The sequence below is a fragment of the Oikopleura dioica genome, chromosome 1 (assembly GCF_907165135.1).
Source record: "Oikopleura dioica chromosome 1, OKI2018_I68_1.0, whole genome shotgun sequence".
NCBI classification, from domain to species: domain Eukaryota; kingdom Metazoa; phylum Chordata; class Appendicularia; order Copelata; family Oikopleuridae; genus Oikopleura; species Oikopleura dioica.
Window position 1 is genome coordinate 6625923 of NC_137291.1, and position 16958 is coordinate 6642880.

General features: G+C 40.3%; 4 protein-coding genes and 1 long non-coding RNA gene across 5 annotated transcripts; 2 read left to right on the plus strand and 3 right to left on the minus strand.

Annotated features, from left to right (window-relative positions):
• Positions 1–5: 5 nt before the first annotated feature.
• LOC145711831 (kelch-like protein 40b) lies at positions 6–1872 on the minus strand. The gene is made up of 8 exons (XM_081789520.1): positions 1605–1872; positions 1284–1562; positions 1099–1241; positions 924–1061; positions 589–884; positions 385–543; positions 64–344; positions 6–19 (listed from the first exon to the last, which is right to left on the minus strand). The coding sequence occupies exons 1-8, from the start codon at positions 1870–1872 to the stop codon at positions 6–8; spliced, it is 1578 nt and encodes a 525-aa protein (XP_081645646.1).
• A 2803-nt stretch (positions 1873–4675) lies between these two features.
• On the plus strand, positions 4676–5711 carry LOC145711832 (uncharacterized). Its single transcript, XM_081789521.1, has 3 exons — positions 4676–4740; positions 4924–5036; positions 5080–5711. Exons 1-3 carry the CDS (start codon positions 4676–4678, stop codon positions 5709–5711), a joined length of 810 nt encoding a protein of 269 aa, XP_081645647.1.
• Positions 5712–5761: 50 nt separating this feature from the next.
• On the minus strand, positions 5762–10984 carry LOC145711833 (galactosylceramide sulfotransferase-like). The gene is made up of 10 exons (XM_081789522.1): positions 10854–10984; positions 10187–10357; positions 9099–9219; positions 7598–7708; positions 7366–7552; positions 7072–7285; positions 6853–7000; positions 6455–6700; positions 6242–6357; positions 5762–6196 (listed from the first exon to the last, which is right to left on the minus strand). The coding sequence occupies exons 2-10, from the start codon at positions 10315–10317 to the stop codon at positions 6070–6072; spliced, it is 1401 nt and encodes a 466-aa protein (XP_081645648.1). The 5' UTR covers positions 10318–10357; positions 10854–10984; the 3' UTR covers positions 5762–6069.
• A 3026-nt stretch (positions 10985–14010) lies between these two features.
• LOC145695571 (uncharacterized) lies at positions 14011–14294 on the plus strand. Its single transcript, XR_014133751.1, has 3 exons — positions 14011–14036; positions 14077–14130; positions 14199–14294. It is a non-coding gene; the product is annotated as an uncharacterized LOC145695571 (long non-coding RNA).
• Positions 14295–14841: 547 nt separating this feature from the next.
• Positions 14842–16871, minus strand: LOC145695611 (Y+L amino acid transporter 2-like). The gene is made up of 7 exons (XM_081772602.1): positions 16671–16871; positions 16315–16630; positions 16146–16272; positions 15870–16102; positions 15524–15830; positions 15104–15472; positions 14842–15061 (listed from the first exon to the last, which is right to left on the minus strand). The coding sequence occupies exons 1-7, from the start codon at positions 16733–16735 to the stop codon at positions 14997–14999; spliced, it is 1482 nt and encodes a 493-aa protein (XP_081628728.1). The 5' UTR covers positions 16736–16871; the 3' UTR covers positions 14842–14996.
• Positions 16872–16958: the final 87 nt, after the last annotated feature.

Sequence of the window (16958 nt, forward strand, 5' to 3'; positions counted from 1 at the left end):
CTGGTTCAAGAATGTGCTCCTGTTTTAAACATTCGGCAAAACAGGATTTTTCTTGAGACCAGCGCCTAATCGGTCCAACGTCGATTTTCTTGATCCCTCCAATTAGCCAAATCGAATCGAGATAAAGCGAGCACGCGAAGTGAATTCTCGACCACTTCATTTCTCCAATCGTCGACCAGGAGTTGTTTTCCGGGTCGAACATCTGGACGGGCTTGACGAGCTTGTTATGGCCATCTTGGCCGCCGATAACAATTATCTTCTTTTGGTAAAGAACGCAAGAGTGGTTGTATCGCCCAATTGGCATGTTTTCCAAGGTTGTCCATTCGTCCTCGTTTACATCGTATCTATCCAGGATTAGGATCTTCATGATTATTCTAATTTCACCTGTAGGTTTTCGACGAGACGTTGACTTCCGGAGCTCTTGAATCTTCGTAATCGCCAGAGTAATTACTATCTTCGCGCGAAGCCCGGCAACCGCCAATCACATAGCAATACTCGCCCAGCTTGACAACTTGGAAAGCCATCAAGTCTGACGGAAACTCGCTACATACAAATTTATATCCAGGAAGCACCTTTGATGGATCGTACCTGAAGTGTTCCCAGTGATCGTTATGCTCGCTGAATTTATAAATGACATTGTTCGCGTTGAGCTTTTTGAGATTCCTGCCGCCGAAGAGCATCATTTCTCCGGAACGTGGCGACGCTGTCCGGAAATGGTCCCCGTTCTCCGACACGATCGACGTATTCAGCGAAGAAGAGGAGAGCTCGATCTTTGTTTCTTCAGCAAACTTTTCTTTTTCGTCCGGAGGAAGCAGCGGAGGAACTTTTTCAGGTGGTGGATTGCCGCGGTTGAGAAGCTCCGATCTTTTGTAACGAATGCCGTCCTGAAATCATCGATTATCAAGGAACTTTGGGCAAAATACCTCGCTGAATAAAACTTGCTTCTTTCCATTTATAGCTTTGTGTTTGTACGCGGTCAGTATCAGTTTTTGGCAGTACTCATTTTCGACCAGCCAAGGTTTTTGTTCAACGATTTTGGAAAGTTCCTCCAGCGTCAGATTCTGAAAATGAAACGACTCGAAGGAGAAGAAAACTCACCTCGAGGCGTATTTTAGAAAGCAGAATAGGAATATGCTCAGAGTTTTTGCCCGCTACTTCGACCCAAGCTGCGAATGTATCGAATATTTCTCGCTCATCGACTTCTATTTCATCTTTTGATAGAAGGGCCACAAAACAACCAGCTAGAAAGACTTCGGTTTGCTTTAAAAATGATTTGATCTTACCATGAAACTTTGAAAGATTCGGCTGGAGCTTCAAACATCTGAAATGTCGGCAAAGAAAGGCGATGATCGTGTTAACTGTTTCATGCTCTTCTTTTTCTCGGAAATACTCGAGGATTCCTATCAGCGTAAACCACTCTTTGTCGATCTTTTTGTATGTCTCCATCAAAACTCCGCTAAGCAAGTGCTCGATGAGACCTTCTATTTCCATTTTTGATCCGATCAAAAGAAGAGGCAGCAGCTGATCCCTCCGTAGCGTGATTTCTCCGTAATAAATAAAATCTAAATCTTCGTTATCGATTTTTGAAATCAAGGAAGACTCACCAAGAATAATTTTGAACAAGTCCGCCGTCAAAAAATCGAGCTTGATTTCCTTTCGCTGCATCGAATTCGCGTTCTGCAAGTTTTTCTCCGTCGACAGAAGAATTTTCTTCAAATGTTTTGACTGACTGGCGAGTATTACCGAATGACAAGGGAATGCGACGTTTTCTACTGTGACGAGGCAATCGGTGAGTTTCTTGTCTCGCCAAAGAGCGGCGATATTACGCCACCCTCGTACTGCATGATTTCTCTGGTGCAGAGGTGGTTCCATTTTCTCGTTTTTTGATAATGATGGTTTTTGAATTTTCATTTAGTGACAATCTAAAAAATATCCCTTCTAGAAAACATCAAAGTTAGCTTCAAAGTTCAGACGGCTTGATACTTCAGTCAACTCAAATCAAAAGTACCAAGAGTTTGAGATGATTTTAAGGGTTAGGGTTAAGGTTAGGGTTAGGGTTAGGTTATCAAATGCAGAAAACTTACTGATAAGATTTTTTGTGAGAATAGACCAGATGTCTTTATAAGTCAAATTTTTCCGAGACAAATTTTCCGACCATGTGGTTGATTCCCATCAGAATCCTTCAGAATGTCAGTCCTGACTGATTAGTTATGCAAGAGATGATCATAAGCGCCATTTTTCTAATTTTCAGTGCTTTTGCGCAAGAATGCCCGTAAGTACTTAGACTTCAGTCTCAAGACATTTGATCTTTTATCCTTATGCAGACTCGACTACAATTACTGTAAAATTCTGTGCGAGACTGACTACTGCATAAGCATCTGCGAGCGAGAGTACGACTGTATGATTGATTAATAAGATAAAAACTCATTAATTTTAGTGTGCAATGACAACTGTCCTTGTGAGAAAAACTGCCCCTTTGGCTGCGAAGGCTGCGACAACCCGATCTGTCCTGCTGAGGAATGCTCTGATCCTTGCTACGGGCTCGAGAGCTGCGAGACATTCGTAAACAGCTGTGAAGTCACGCCTTCTTTCAATAATACCATTGCTGAGACTCAAGGAAGCAAGAGTTATAAAATCTCTGCAGATGTCAAATGCGGCGAAATTCCCGACGAGTGGGCGAACATCATTCATGTCAATACAGGAAGTTCTTGGGACGTTCTTGGTGACAGATATTTTGCACTCTTTATCAATTCGACTGACTTGATGAAATTCTGTGGGCCATTAAATTGTTTATTGTAGAAAACTGGATTCAGAAAATACTCATCAAAGTATTATTCACATGACCAAAGGTGGATACCGAGGGGAATTTGGGGACCGCTACTTTGCGGTTTGGCATGTGCCAGATCAAAGGCTTAAAATAAACGGTCCATTTTTAAATGGTAACAAATTTTACGAGGTCGAGTACTTTGCTGAGTGTCAGGAGAATACGTGGACAACAATCTCAATTCAACAAGTTGAAGTCGAGAGAAGGGTGCTCGAACTTTCCTTATTTCAGGATGGCAACCTTCTAGTATCAAGACAGCTTCAGCAAGACGAAGCGTTTATCGGCCCGATTGAGGTCTATGCTGGAAGTTGGGAACTGCAACCAGCGACATTTTTCCGAATCAAGAATTTTGTTCATTCTTCTCGATTACCACAATAAAAATTTTATTCGCTCGAGTCTACTACTTAATTTAAGAAAATTTGCATGTCAAAGGTCTAACGCAAAATTCATATTTACACTGTTGTGGTTTCATAATTTGAACTTTCTCATTTTTGGTCAGTCTGAAGCTTTCCCCGCAATTATGCAAGAGATACGTCAGCCAACTTTCGTTTTGATATTTCTGGGAGCTTTTGCTCGAGCATGCCCGTAAGTTAGTTGATAAACACTTCCTAGTACATCTCAAACAACCAATTTTCATAAGTGACACTGAGCTTGGAGAAGAATGCAAGGACATATCATATGTCACATATGCCGAGTTGAATTTTCTCGCTGTCGACTTCTTTGCGAGAGCGATTACTGTTTGAACCAGAGAAAGGTTCAGAATTTCAGCAGAAGTCTTTTGCGGCGAAATTCCATCTACAGTAGGCTGGAAAGAGTGGCGAAACATTATTCATGTCAATACAGGCACTAATTGGGATGTTTTGGGCGACAGATATTTTACACTATTTATAAACGCACAAGGATACATGAAATTCGATGGATCCTTGAAAGGAGAACAATATGATATGGTCGCTTTTTTCCCAATTTGAACGACTGGCGAATGGAACACTTATACAGTCCAGCAGATTGAAGTTGATGGAACCCTTGAATTATCACTTTCTATTGATGATAAGGTCCTCGGTACTTTTGATGTTGAACTAGAAGATGCATTTTCTGGAAAGCTGTATGTAAATGTCGCAAATGAGTTTCATGGTGCTGCTGACTTTTTTCCCGTTCGCTACTTTTATCACCAAACATTTCAATAAAAAGCTTAACAAAAAAGGTCGATTTATTGAATTATCAGTTTTATATATTTTTCAAACAGCAGGTTAGAGTATGCAACTAGCATTTTTCAAGCGTCCGCCAAACTCTCTCTTGTCGATTACGCTCTTCCTGGTGCTCTTCCTGATGCTCTTTGAGAAACTGTAAAAACAATCGTTGTCGTTGGAGAAAACTCTCTTCTGTTTCTTTCATCGGGCCTTCGATGTACTCTTCTATCTTCGAGATTCTGCGAAATTGCCAAAACTCGAACCAAAAAAGAACAAGTACTAAAAGCGAAAGAACCAGGGCAATCAAACACCCAAGGAAACAGTTTTCTGGTTTCATCTAAAAATTTCAGATGCATCCCTTTTTATACTCGCGATTAATCATTGACAATCATTTTTTAGCGACTTGTCACTAAGTACGTGAACAAACGTGAGAAATTCCAATGGATTCTTGATCCATCGCGCAAACGATTATGCAATTCTTCTCACTAGAAGTCACTTGAATTGATCCACCATGAGAATTTTATTATAGTCGTTTCACAAAATTTGCATATGCGCAGAAACGCAATCATGCCATGAAAATTTCATATTTACACTTCTGTGTCTTCATCGTTTGAACTTTCTCTTTTTCTTTGATCCGCCACCTAAAGTTTGACCCACAATAACTATGAAAGAGATTCGTGAGGCATTTTTCCTCTTATCACTTTTCGGAGCCTTTGCTCAAGAATGCCCGTAAGTTCGTTAAAAGCAAATTTATACCCCTTACTAAAGGGCCCTTAGTAGGGTTAGGTTAGGGTTTAGGGTTGGGTTAGGGTTACTAACCCTGGCTTAGGGGAAGGAGTCCCGTCTGCTAAAATTATTCTTAGAGTTAGGGTTAGGGTTTACTGTATGATTCATACATTATATTTTTATTAGAGACGCGGATCTTGGAGAAGACTGCAAAGACATATGCCGAGTAGAATTTACTCGTTGTCGACTTCTTTGTGAGAGTGATTACTGTCTCTCGATCTGCGAGCGCGAATATGAAAGTAATAATTTCAATTTTAATTGATCATTTCATCAAAAGTATAGTTCGTAAAAACGCTTGTCCGTGCGAGATTGACTGCCCTCTTGGGTGCGAATCTTGCGAGAATAAAATTTGTCCGGAAATCATCATCGACCCCTGCGCTGATCTAGAAAACTGCGAAACCTTCGTCGACAATCGTCAAATCAGTCCTTCCTTCAACAACACTATTGCGGAGATATATGGCGAGAAGAGATTTCGAATCTCCGCAGAAGTGTATTGCAATGAGATTCCGGGATTCGATGAGTCCGATCAGAGTACCAAAAGCTGGCGCAATATTGTCCATGTGAACACTGGTCAAAATCATGCTGTTCCCGGCGACAGATATTTTGCGCTTTTCCTTCACTTGAATGGTACAATGAAGATCGTTGGACCCTTGAAAGAAGGATATCAGAACATGGCTGCGTTTTGGACAACAGGATGTACAACTGAAGAGTGGAATACTTATGGCGTTCAGCAAATTGAGAAGAACGGAACTCTCGAATTGTCACTTTCTATCGATGATGAAGTCCTTGGTACTTTTGATGTTGAGCCAAAAGATGCATTTTCCGGAAAATTATTTGTAAATGTTGCGAATAAGTACCACAGTCCTGCTGACTTTTTCCCCGTCCGAAACTTCTACCACCAAACTTTTCAATAAATTGCTTTAGAAAAGACATTTTTTAGGACTTATTTGATCTTTTTTTATTAAATAAACTTATATTATAATTATTGTGATTGACAGCTGCTATAATGAGCTGCCAGAGGCAGGTTTTTGACAGTATTTTTTTATCAAGATAAATAATGTAAACTGTTGTGCAGTGGTTGAGAACGAAAATTTATCACTCACTTGAAGAAATCTTTTTTATCGGTGCCCGATCCTTAAGTTTGTGTAAATACAGTTAATTTGATAGTTGTTCGCTTTCTGCTTTGAATTTGCAGCTTTCGTACTGAATACACTTGGTTCGATAAATTAAGGAGGTCCTCGCGGTTATTTTAAATTTGCTGAGGACATGGTGTTATCTCTTCGTCGTGCTCTGGAAGACCTCTTCTCCGAGAATTTCGATTTGAGTTGCGCGCAGTTTATTTTCGCGGTCGCTTATTGCTGGTTGAGGAGGTATCGAGGTCCAGGATCGTTGGAGTTCCCTGACATAGAAAGTATTATTCTGGTGAAGAAAGTCCTGAAATTACCTGATATGGTCTCCATATTTGACCTCTCCCCAGTTCATTTTTCGACATATCTCTGGTGAACCTTTCCGCAGGACATTTCGTTGAATCCAACTGTGTTCTCGCTGAGTATCGACGCTCTAAAATGGATGTTATTTACTTTACGATGGAATCTTTTAAAGTAAGCTACTAAGATAAAGGAGGTCCTTTAGGGAACACTATGATCGGATTAAGTACCTCTACGCATTGTTCTTTGACCGCTGCGATGTTCTTCCTGAGCTTCATGACTTCTTGCGCCATTCTCGTGGTGCCAAACGCCTTGATTTTTTCGTTGAACACAGCAAGAAAGTGATCGTAGATCGCCGTGTCGAGCTTGTTCCAGCTGCGGATCTTCTGGCTGAGGACGGGGTCCACGGCGACTCGCTCCGTGCGCGTCTTCAGCTGCAGATACACCAAGTCTTCATCCGTCATGCACATCAGCTCCTAAACACGATCAATTTTGAACGATTTCTAGAATTTCTCGTTCAAACGTTCAACATTCCGCTTCTATGTGAACATTTGACTTTGGGAGATTACAAGGGCCGATCTGCAGATGGCAATAAAGTCCTCGGCTGTCGAGAGGACGGGCCACTTACTTTGAGGAGGATTAGCGACTCTTCGAAATAGTCAGTCAGCAGGACGAGATGGTATGTTTGTTCTAGTTCTTCGATGGCACTTTCGATGTAGCTTGCGCTCTCGCTTTCATGTTCAAGCCCGAGATCGAAGGACATGTAGTTTTTCCCTCTAAAAATAATGATAAGCGGATTCAATGAACTTTGAACTGATTGATTCTATCAGTTGGTGTTTCTAGCTACCTGAAATACCAAGGAGTCTTCTTGTTATACAGTCCGCTTGGATTTTTCATGAAATCAATAATCGTTCCATTTTCTCCAACCCATTGCGGGAAAGGATAATCTCGGAAGAAGCCGAATTCAGATTCGAAGTTTCCAACGGGATCTCGGAGCATGGTGATGAACACGTGATCTGGATGGGTTACTTTTTTAATATCTGGGCCATATCTTCCATGATTTCAAAAAAGGAGTTTTTGCTTAAAATTTGTAGTAAAACTAAACAAATAGCGGAAAAAGAGAAATTATCTTTTTTGAAACGCTTCCTGAAATGGTGGCACATAAGATTGTACTTGGGCAAAATCGGATCTATCAGTTCCGTGTCAAACAAGCCAGGGTATCCTGCCAGTTCCCAGTGGGAGCCAAATGGCAGTCCCGTCACCAAGTGATGTTTCTCCGCATACCGCAGCAGAATATTCGTCAAAGTCGTGCCCCCTGTTTTATGCGTCTGAAAAGTATGTTTTTCGAACTCGCTTTGATGTTTTCTTAGTACCTTGGTAAAGACTAAGTTTCTTCGCGGCACTCCTTCGCAGCTCGGTAAATTCGGCCTTTGATAAACTTTCGGGTGATTGATGTACTCTTCGTGTTGAACTGTCGGGACTCCCTTAATTCGCGGTTAATAAAACATCATCAATAAAAAAATTGAGACAGGTTAAGTGCGAGCTTGTTGAAATTATTTCTTATAGTTTCAATTAGTTTAATGACCAATAAAAATAAAAGAAGATTTGTTTTTGTCCTGAAAAAAAAACCGGGTGTCATAAAAATAGTTTGCCACTGATGAACTATCAGCTATATTTACCCTGCTCATTCTAGCGCGAACTTCGATCTCATAGTTCATCTTTTGCGCCCTTGCCCTTGCCGTGATAAACAGTAGCGCCCCAACTACAGTAGCAAAGGCGATAACGTCTCTCATGTTCCAGCATAGGAGTTTCCTGCTACTCAATCTTTTCTTTTTCGCCCTCATCGACTTTTCACTACTCGGCTGTCCGCGAGCAGGCTTGAGCTCATCTCTGGCCCTGATTTTCGAAAAGACGAAATCAAAAAAAAACTCAAAATTGGAAGCTTAAAAATTTGAGCGCCGCGTCCTGGCAGCGTGTCCGGCGCAATTTAAGAAAATCTGAAAAAATTAGAGAGAGATTCAAGAGCACCGCCGCCGACCGCGGATTTTCAGCGACACGAGCGCCAAATTTTCACCTCCAAACATGGCTCCCGGCGCATTTTCTATCATGTACTGCAGGAATAGGTTTTACAGCTTTCATGGATTAGCCGCAAACGGGGCGCCAAGGAAATACGGATTCTGGATTAAATATCTCCGGCATAATTTATCTGCGCTCCATGATTTGGGAAATTAGGATTTTCTAGCGCTTTGTTTTCAAGATTTTCAATGCCCAAGCTCAGCAACCTGTTTCAAAACCTGAGTCAGGGTCTGATAAGATTTTGACTAAAGAGCCGCACAGCGGCATTTTTCTAACGAAGCCGCGGAGCGGCTTTGCCAAATTTATCCTCGATTTTTGAGACACGGATCTTCTTGGACCCTGGGTCAGGTTTCTACACAGTTTCCCAATCTCAGCTTGAAACGACCTTAAAATCAAAAAAAGAGTCATCAAAAGAGACGACATACGGCTTTTCCCTGCACAAACTAATTTCCCTGCAACATGTCAAACAGAGAGAAAGGCGTAATCAAGACAAAGGAGCGTGTGGCTGAAGATGCACCAGAAAATTGTTGTGGCTCGAGCTACAATAGCGGCGACCTTTCGCGGTTGCGCCATGAAATGTCTCGCAGGGAGGTTTTTTAGGATTTCTTAACATTCGTCTATATTATAGACTCTATAATTAATGAGTTTAAATTTTGGTCTGGATTTTTTCAATCCTTTGGCTGTTAAAATCATGTTTAGGCAGAAATAATTCATGAACTAGGAAAAACGCTCAATAAAAAAATAAAAGATAAAGAAGTGTTAATTTTTTTATGATTTGTACCGAGAAAATAAACTTACCACGGGAGCTTCGAATAAAAAATCAGCGAGTGCGCCTTTTTTGTTCATCAGCAAGTGGATATTGATCATCAGCACCAACATAAAACAGACAATCGTGATGAAGTATTTGCTGTCCCATCTTCTATAAACAATTTTCATTTTTACGCTTTTCTCTTTGCTTTTTTTCCCAAAAGAATTTCAAAGAAATTTTCTCTAAATCATAAAAAGTCGACGATGATTTCGGAAATTTCGATTAATTTATTCACGCCTGGTCTCTTTTAAAGCGTAACTTGAGCCGCTTTAGGCTTATTTTTATGATGCGCCGCAGAAAATGGAGGAAAAACGGGCAAATATTCACCGGCAAACGTTTGCAATTGCCATAAGCAAAAGAGCCTGACTTTGATTTCGAACATTTTATGAATGAAAAAAAAGCTTACAAAAGAGAAGTAATTTTAATCAGTTTTTCAGATGTTCAAAAGCTTGAATTTAAAAAATGAAAATTATCAAAAAATTTAATTATTGATAAAGATCGAGAAGCCGCTTGCGGCTTCGAGAAAAAAACTTTAGCCGCGCAAAGCGCGGCTTTTTCTTTCTTTTTTTCTCGAAGCCGCAAACGACTTCCCGATTCTTACGATTTTAATTATATAAAATTATTTTATTATTAATAAATTATAAACAATAAATAAGGTTTACCTCGGCAAAAGAAAGAAGCATAATCTCGTGCGTTTTAATCTCTCTATGTCTACCCTAACTTTCGTCGCTCTTGACATTTTAAATCCGGAAAACGAAACGAACGCAAACGTCTAACTACTACGAGACTGATGGGCTCTTTTCCGGTCATGCTGCGTCAGGCTCTTGAGCTCATAAACTTGATTTAATAATCGGTAATTAAACAATATGCGCTGTTATTACATTGGCCGCTTGGTCGGTCAATGCTCGTGCATTATCCCTAACGCGTTTTTTCATTAAAATGTCAAACTTGAAGGCTTTTCTTTGTATTAAAGTCAGCATTATTTGCCTTTTTGTTCACACGAAATTCATACCATTTCAGGCGAAAAAACGACTTTTCTGGTAATTTTCTTCAAAAATCAATCAAATTTAAAACTTACCCTTTAGATTTCTTGACACTGTTGCGTCTCTGTTTCGACATCGCTGTATCTCCTCGATCGGCAACGTTAAATAGCTCGGTTTCAGAATTTTGAGCGCTGGAATTTGACCCTAGAGAAACAGTGTCGGACATTCAGCGGCATGCATTCTTCTTTTCTGAGCCCCTGGGCGTTCTAAATAGCTTTTGTAAGTTGAAGATTTGAGCATGAGTATTTTGTTTCAGAAGAGTTCATTTTCAAAACTTGAAAGCTTGACACATTGTGTAAATCTATCCATCTTTTAATTTGAATTTCGCAAAATTGGCAGCGAAGTCAGAAGCGAAGTTTGTTATGAAAACAATAAATGAATTTGATAATCGAACATTTTCTGTCCTTCTAAAAAATGATTGTATGAAACAAAGTGACTAGTTAAATTCAATTGCACTTTTGGCATTCTTAACTTAATCGTTCTTTTTTATTAAAAAATTAAAAGATTAAAAATTATATTTCTAACAATTTTCAAAAAAAAAATCGAGAAGAAAATCTCAGAAGGTCTGTAAACTTGACCGCAGAGCAGCTTTTTTTTGAACATTTCCGTGCACCTTAAACTTCAAGATCAAGGAAAAAAACCTGTCGGCCGCAATCGGCCAAAGCTGCAGATGGATAATCCCTTGACTGAAGACCCACTTACATTTATCTTTAATCTGGACGCTTCTTCTGACTTCTCCCTTCGTTACTTTTCTGTCTTCGCGATCTTCCAATGACAATGGCTCTCAAACTAATCGCTTCCGTCTTTGGACTCTTGAGAAATTGGCAATACTTTAAAAAGAGTAACAACAAAAAAGGAGTGGTGTTACTCACTGCTCAAGGCCCCGGAGGGTTGGAGCACCACACCCAACCTCCACCATACATTTCACCCATAACTAGACCGCTCAAATAAATACCACACGGAAGAGCCAGTCAGTCTAGTGCCCACCAAAAGTTTGGACTCTGAGGGCTAATGGTTATTTTAAATAATAAATACTTTCTTCTGATAAAAGCTTTATCTGTCTATTTTTAGAAAAGGAAACTCAAAGGTGAAGTTTCATATTTGCAAACAAGAATAATTTATTCTCAATAATGATAGTTCTTCTTACATCTTTGGAACTTCCTCCGGAGGATTTATCATGACATGTGCAGATGCAGATATTTGAGATAGAGATTTAAATACTTCTTCTTTCAAATATTTGAGTTTGTCTTAAAATTTCACGGACTACCTCATCATCGTCGCGTTTCCAAGATAAATTGATATTTGCAAGAATTCGAATTTCGAACGATTATTTTTTTGGAATGAATATGAGATACATGGTATAAGATGGTGAAGTACGCGAAACAAGTCAGAAAGGCAAGTTGGTGGGTCATTATTACGTCGATTTTGCTCATAAGGAACGGTTCGAACTTCATAATTTTGTGAGAAAATCTAAGAGTGAAATATTTTTGAGAATGCAGTTCTTTTTGCCTTAAAATTAACATTTTCCATCTAAGCCATATAATATATAATAGGGACTTTCACGGAAAAATCAAGGTGCTCCGATAACTATGAAAATTTATCATCTAGTACAGTTTTTTTCGCTGATTCCAAATATGTACTTAATTTTTACATAAATCCACATGGTGGCGCGTGAGAGCGCTTCAAACTTTCGAAGATGGCACCCCTTATACTAGCCTTTCAGGTTATTTCATTCCACAAATGGTTTGAATAAAGTAATCTTGCCATCAAACCTCTTTCTCGTGATATTTTCTCGAAAGAGCTGACTATTTAAGCCTTTAATAAGCCTGAAAAGCTCTCAGAACAAGCATTTATTTTTAGCGCTGTCTCACAGCGAGGCGCGCTAATCTTAATCAATTCACTGAGCGGAAATAAGAATAAATAGTTTATTTTGATCAGTATTAGGCAGTAAAAACAGCTGTTATCATTCTTCACAGCTCTTTTAAATCGAAGGAGTATTCTGCATTTTGACTTTCCATAGTGTACTTGTTTTTCTTATCTTCCTCGATTTCATCTCTTGTTGTGAGCCCTTTTTCTATCAATTTTTCTTCGGCTTCCTCCAAAGTTAATTTCATTTCATATTATGTGCTTTGTAAAAATGCTCAAGAACTTGCAGCAAGAAATCGAACCACTCATTTTGTCACCTTCCACCGAAAGGTTCGGCCCTCGCTGCGGGCGATGCTGCTCCAGGCCCTTCGCGCGGTGCCCCGCGTCGCGCGAGTTGCGACATGCCTCTAGTTATCTGAAGATTTCAAGCGGCTAGTACGCCCAAGTAAAAATATTTTTTCAGAGATTCAAGGGAAGTGTCTGATAGAGAATATATCGAAAAAAGAGTGACCTGGCAAGGCATGGTCTATATAATTCACCTCTTTGAAAGATAAATTTCGTGTTTTTCATAATATTCAATATTTTTTTGCCAATTTTTCAATCATATTTGGAATCAGCAGGTAAGAAAACATATGTTGTCTGAAAAAACAAGAAAAATCGATGACTATTTCGGGTAGTTGGGAAAGCGAAAATTGGGCCCTGACGCTCCCGTGATAGTCCCTAATGGGCCATATTGAAAATTTGCAATTGTTCCAACGGAGCTTGATCAACAGGCCACCTTTGATTGCGTGAGCAGTAAGCTGTAGCTAGAATAAATTAAATTGCTGTGCGGCATTGCACCAGAAGGCTTTTTTCATTTTTCCTAGACTGCTTTCCACACCTTTGCCCGGTACACTTGTCGTCTAACCGCAAACAGTCTTGACATCATTGTCGTCACCAATCAAGCACTATTCGACTTCATGCCCTCATATGGGATAGGAATGATTGCAGGATGTCTGGGAGTTCTAGCTGCATTCCTTGGTCTAAGAGCGTCGAAGGAAAAGTCGGCCGTGATATTCTTTAGCAGCTTTAAAAGAGTCTCGATTCTGGCTACTTTTGGTGCGATTTGTGCAATGGGAGGTGTACTTTGGCTTGGGATTATTTTCTCAATTCATGTAAGATTCAAAATCTTCATACGCATCAAAATATCGTCTCTATTAGACCGTTTGTTTGGAAAAAGTCGATGTTCCGCTGCACTACGACTCGCTTTTTCTCAATCAAACTTGCTACAACTTCGTGGACGACTGGACTTATGAAAATGAGACCAGCATCGATTCAACCGATGATGGTGAATTCATCTTAGAGGAAAGCTTTTTCAATAGCGAAGCATTGTTCTTCGGAGACTTGGACTCTCGCAGCAAAGACGTGTTTTTTTTAAGGTTAACGAAGTTTTCCAGCCCACTTCCGCCTTACAGACCCCCCAACACCATACCTTTTTAGAATCACCAGAGAATTTTAAGAACTTTGATGGTTTTAGATTCTAGAAAAGTCCACTTCCGGTCGATTCTAGAGCCGGAAGTTGACGAAATTTGGGAGTACTGGTAGAGTGTAACCTATCAAATCGATGCCCAGAAGATTTTGAGTCATCCTATGATCAATATATCAGAAGACACAGTCTCAAACGTGGCCAAACCGACCGGTAAAATTATGTAAAAAAGCCATAAATTGATGATTTTTTTTCAGTTTTATTCGGTTTGTCTGACCGCGGTTCGGGTTAGTTACCCTTCCAAAAGACTAGAAATTTCACAAGCTTTAATTTAATAGGTCACATGCATGCCTTTATTAAGTTTTAAGCCAACTTCCGGCTCTAGAATCGACCGGAAGTGGACTTTTCTAGAATCTAAAACCATCAAAGTTCTTAAAATTCTCTGGTGATTCTAAAAAGGTATGGTGTTTGGGGGTCTATAAGGTGGACCTGGGCTGGAAAACTTCGTTAACCTTAAAAAAAGCACGTCAAAGAAGGATCTGGAGAGTATTCAGGTAAAGTTCAACTGTCTTGAACATAAATTGAGATTGCTAGGCGACGGATCCGGGGAAGAGATTGACATTTTCGAAGAGCGTTTTTCAAGGCCAGGTAGGAGGATTATTACGGTTTATTAATTGTTACCCAACGCTATGTAAAAGATAATTTATTTATTTAAGCCTTGGCAAAGACGTATTATTTCTCTTTGTTTACGGAAATAGTCCTTCTTCTCATTGATTTCATAATACTCATTCTACTAGCACAATCTGCAGGATCACGGGATATGATAATACTAGAAATTCTCACTAGTTTCCTTGCACGTCGAAATATCTCATACAAAGGATGCTGTTTTTGCTGCGAAGATAATTCCGTGGATCCTATGGAAAGCCAGAGAACCTCCTATGTGGAATCTGACGCAGATTCTCCGTCAAATGACAGCTCGTCAGAGGAAGATTCAGATTCAGAAACCGAAGCTTAACCCAGCCAAAAAGCTGCGATGTCGATGGAAATTTGATGCCCATCTGTATCTGAAGACAATTTGTCTCCCTCCTTTTTAATTGAAAACAACACATGCCTTTATATGGGGCCCGTGGTTGATATTCTCATATCATACACAAGCCAAATACACATTTTTCAAATATATTATATTTTCATAAAAGAATTCTGTCTAATAAAGATTTGTAACGATATTTTGATCTCGGCTTGAAGAGAAGGTCAGTTTTGTGCTTGAAATGTATAAATTGAATTGAAAAAAAAACGAGGAAAAATTAATTGGAACTAGATGTAATGAAAAGGTATGAATGCAAAGACTAACACAATGGCTGGATGGCTGGATTGGATTTGTTGAAATTAAAATATACTAAATCATTTTGTAGGTCATTTGTACAGATATACATTCATGAAATGGGAGAGCAGGTCGTTCTTGGATCATTCGGCAATGGTTTCGTTCAGAGAAGTGTCTTATTCTAGCTTTAGGTCTATTCGTCGGCGAGTTTTCCCGGAATGACTGGCAGAAGAAGCTGCAACTTTCGAGTGATAGACTCTTAATTTACTGTCAGCTTTCGTTTATAAAAGATTTCTGTACCTGTGATTCTTTCGCAGCCATTCGCAAAGGCTTTAATACATCCACACTTGTCTAGCCAGTCTGTTTTCTTCCATAAATACCAGGGAATTATTCCGGAGAACATCATTCCGCAGCCGATCAAGGTATCGACTGGTTCAGTTACGAGAGGCACCACAATCAGGAGGGTGCACATGAGAGTGAAAATAATCGGCCAGGCGAGACTGAATTTGATGGGTCTCGGGCGATCCGGTTGTGTGAAGCGAAGGTAGATTTGACCAGCGACGGAGAGGCCAACAGTAAGCCAGTACGTGAAGCTGTAGTAGTTGACCAAATCAAAGACATTTGGCACGAGAAGATAGAGGATAGTTAGAAGTCCGGTAAAGATCATGGCTGAAAGAAAATTCCGTTGTCAGGGAAGAAAGAGGAAATGATCGGATTTACCTGGCGCAGGAGTACCCGAGTTTCCCTTGAAAGTAATCATGGAAATCCACTGAGGCAAGTGGCCTTCTCGGGATCCAACCATAAAAAGACGGCTTGAAGCCATCATGGACGAGTTCAAGCCGCCCCAGCAGGACATGGCGACGCAGATGGGGACGCAGATGCCGCCGATGGAGCCAAGTGTACGAGTCGCCATATCGTTTGCAAGAGCCGCCGAAGACATGATCTCGGATGGAGTTAAAACAGCGAGGTAAGCGACGTTAATGGAGACATAGATGAGAATGACAATGGGCATAGAAATCCAGATCGCCTAAGACTAATTACTCGTTGAGCTAACCTTATTGCTTACCTTAGGCATATTGACGAAGGGATCCTGAAGTTCTTCAACTAAAAAGTTGAGAGTATCCCAACCAGAGTACGAGAAAAGTCCCTGATACAAGCCGATAACGATGGAAAGTGGATCGTATTTGGAATTTGTCCAGGCTCCGGTGGTGAAGTTAGTCACTTGCCCGGAAGAAGTAAAGAAGAGGTAGTAAAGACCAGTAAAGACAAGTACGATCAAAGCTGCTACTTTTGCATAGGCTAGGAGTAAAACTAGAGAGGGAATTTTTAACGGACCAATTACCGAAGACGTCAGTAAGGCGGGTGCCGTAGCGAACATTGATACTGTTCACATACATGATTGAAAAGATACAGGCAGCGGCAACAAGACGAGTCGAGAGCATATCTGGCTCGCAGTTTGGATTGAAGGGCTGGCATTGGGTTAATTTTGTTGAAGAAAAATTTGCATTTACCTGAAGCAAGTACTGTCCAAATGTGATGGCGATTGTGGCTTGAACTGTAGGTTCGATAACAAGAACAGAAATCCAAAGTCGGAGGAAAGCAATAAACTCGCCAAAGGCTTCGAGAATGTAGGCATAGGAAGCACCAGATTTCACGATAGTTGTTCCAAGCTCAGCGTAGCAAATAGCGCCTATCAGCGAGAAAAGACCAGCGAAAGACCAACTGATGAGCGAGAGCGCGGGGGAGCCGGAAGCAAAGAGAACAGCGGTTGGCGTCAGAAAAATTCCAGAGCCGATGATATTTCCAACAATTAGAGTAACACCATTTCTAAAATTCGGTAAAATAACGTCGAATCAGGTTCATTTACCTTAGCGTAATTTTCTTCTTCAGGCTGTCACCACCGCCCCCTACTACGGTTCCTTCTGTACCCATTTTTCCGCAGTTAAACGACCCTTTCTTTTCTCACTCTAAAACTGTAAGTAACAGGCTGCCCCAACGCCCATTTTTGCAATCAGTAAATTTTGTTGTCTTACAGAAGTCCAGGCAAATACACATGAATACACAGAACTTAAAAACACGCGGAGAAAATACATATTTTTTGTTATATTAGCAGTAACTGACAGTGATCGATTTTATCTTTCTTTGATTCCTTTTT

Excerpts from the sequence above, each read along its gene's own strand:
- LOC145711833 (XM_081789522.1), bottom strand. The coding sequence starts at position 10,317 with ATGTCCGACACTGTTTCTCTAGGGTCAAATTCCAGCGCTCAAAATTCT. Across the intron at positions 6,358-6,454 it reads TCAAAGAACAATGCGTAGAG|AGCGTCGATACTCAGCGAGA; the intron begins GTACTTAATCCG and ends CATCCATTTTAG. Across the intron at positions 6,197-6,241 it reads AAATATGGAGACCATATCAG|GGAACTCCAACGATCCTGGA; the intron begins GTAATTTCAGGA and ends TTTCTATGTCAG.
- LOC145695611 (XM_081772602.1), bottom strand. The coding sequence starts at position 16,735 with ATGGGTACAGAAGGAACCGTAGTAGGGGGCGGTGGTGACAGCCTGAAG. Across the intron at positions 16,103-16,145 it reads CCGCCTTACTGACGTCTTCG|CCTATGCAAAAGTAGCAGCT; the intron begins GTAATTGGTCCG and ends TTTTACTCCTAG. Across the intron at positions 15,831-15,869 it reads CCTTCGTCAATATGCCTAAG|GCGATCTGGATTTCTATGCC; the intron begins GTAAGCAATAAG and ends AATTAGTCTTAG.
- LOC145711831 (XM_081789520.1), bottom strand. The coding sequence starts at position 1,872 with ATGGAACCACCTCTGCACCAGAGAAATCATGCAGTACGAGGGTGGCGT. Across the intron at positions 1,563-1,604 it reads CTTGTTCAAAATTATTCTTG|ATTTTATTTATTACGGAGAA; the intron begins GTGAGTCTTCCT and ends ACGAAGATTTAG. Across the intron at positions 885-923 it reads AGCAAGTTTTATTCAGCGAG|GACGGCATTCGTTACAAAAG; the intron begins GTATTTTGCCCA and ends CGATGATTTCAG.
- LOC145711832 (XM_081789521.1), top strand. The coding sequence starts at position 4,676 with ATGAAAGAGATTCGTGAGGCATTTTTCCTCTTATCACTTTTCGGAGCC. Across the intron at positions 4,741-4,923 it reads GCCTTTGCTCAAGAATGCCC|AGACGCGGATCTTGGAGAAG; the intron begins GTAAGTTCGTTA and ends TATTTTTATTAG. Across the intron at positions 5,037-5,079 it reads CTGCGAGCGCGAATATGAAA|TTCGTAAAAACGCTTGTCCG; the intron begins GTAATAATTTCA and ends TCAAAAGTATAG.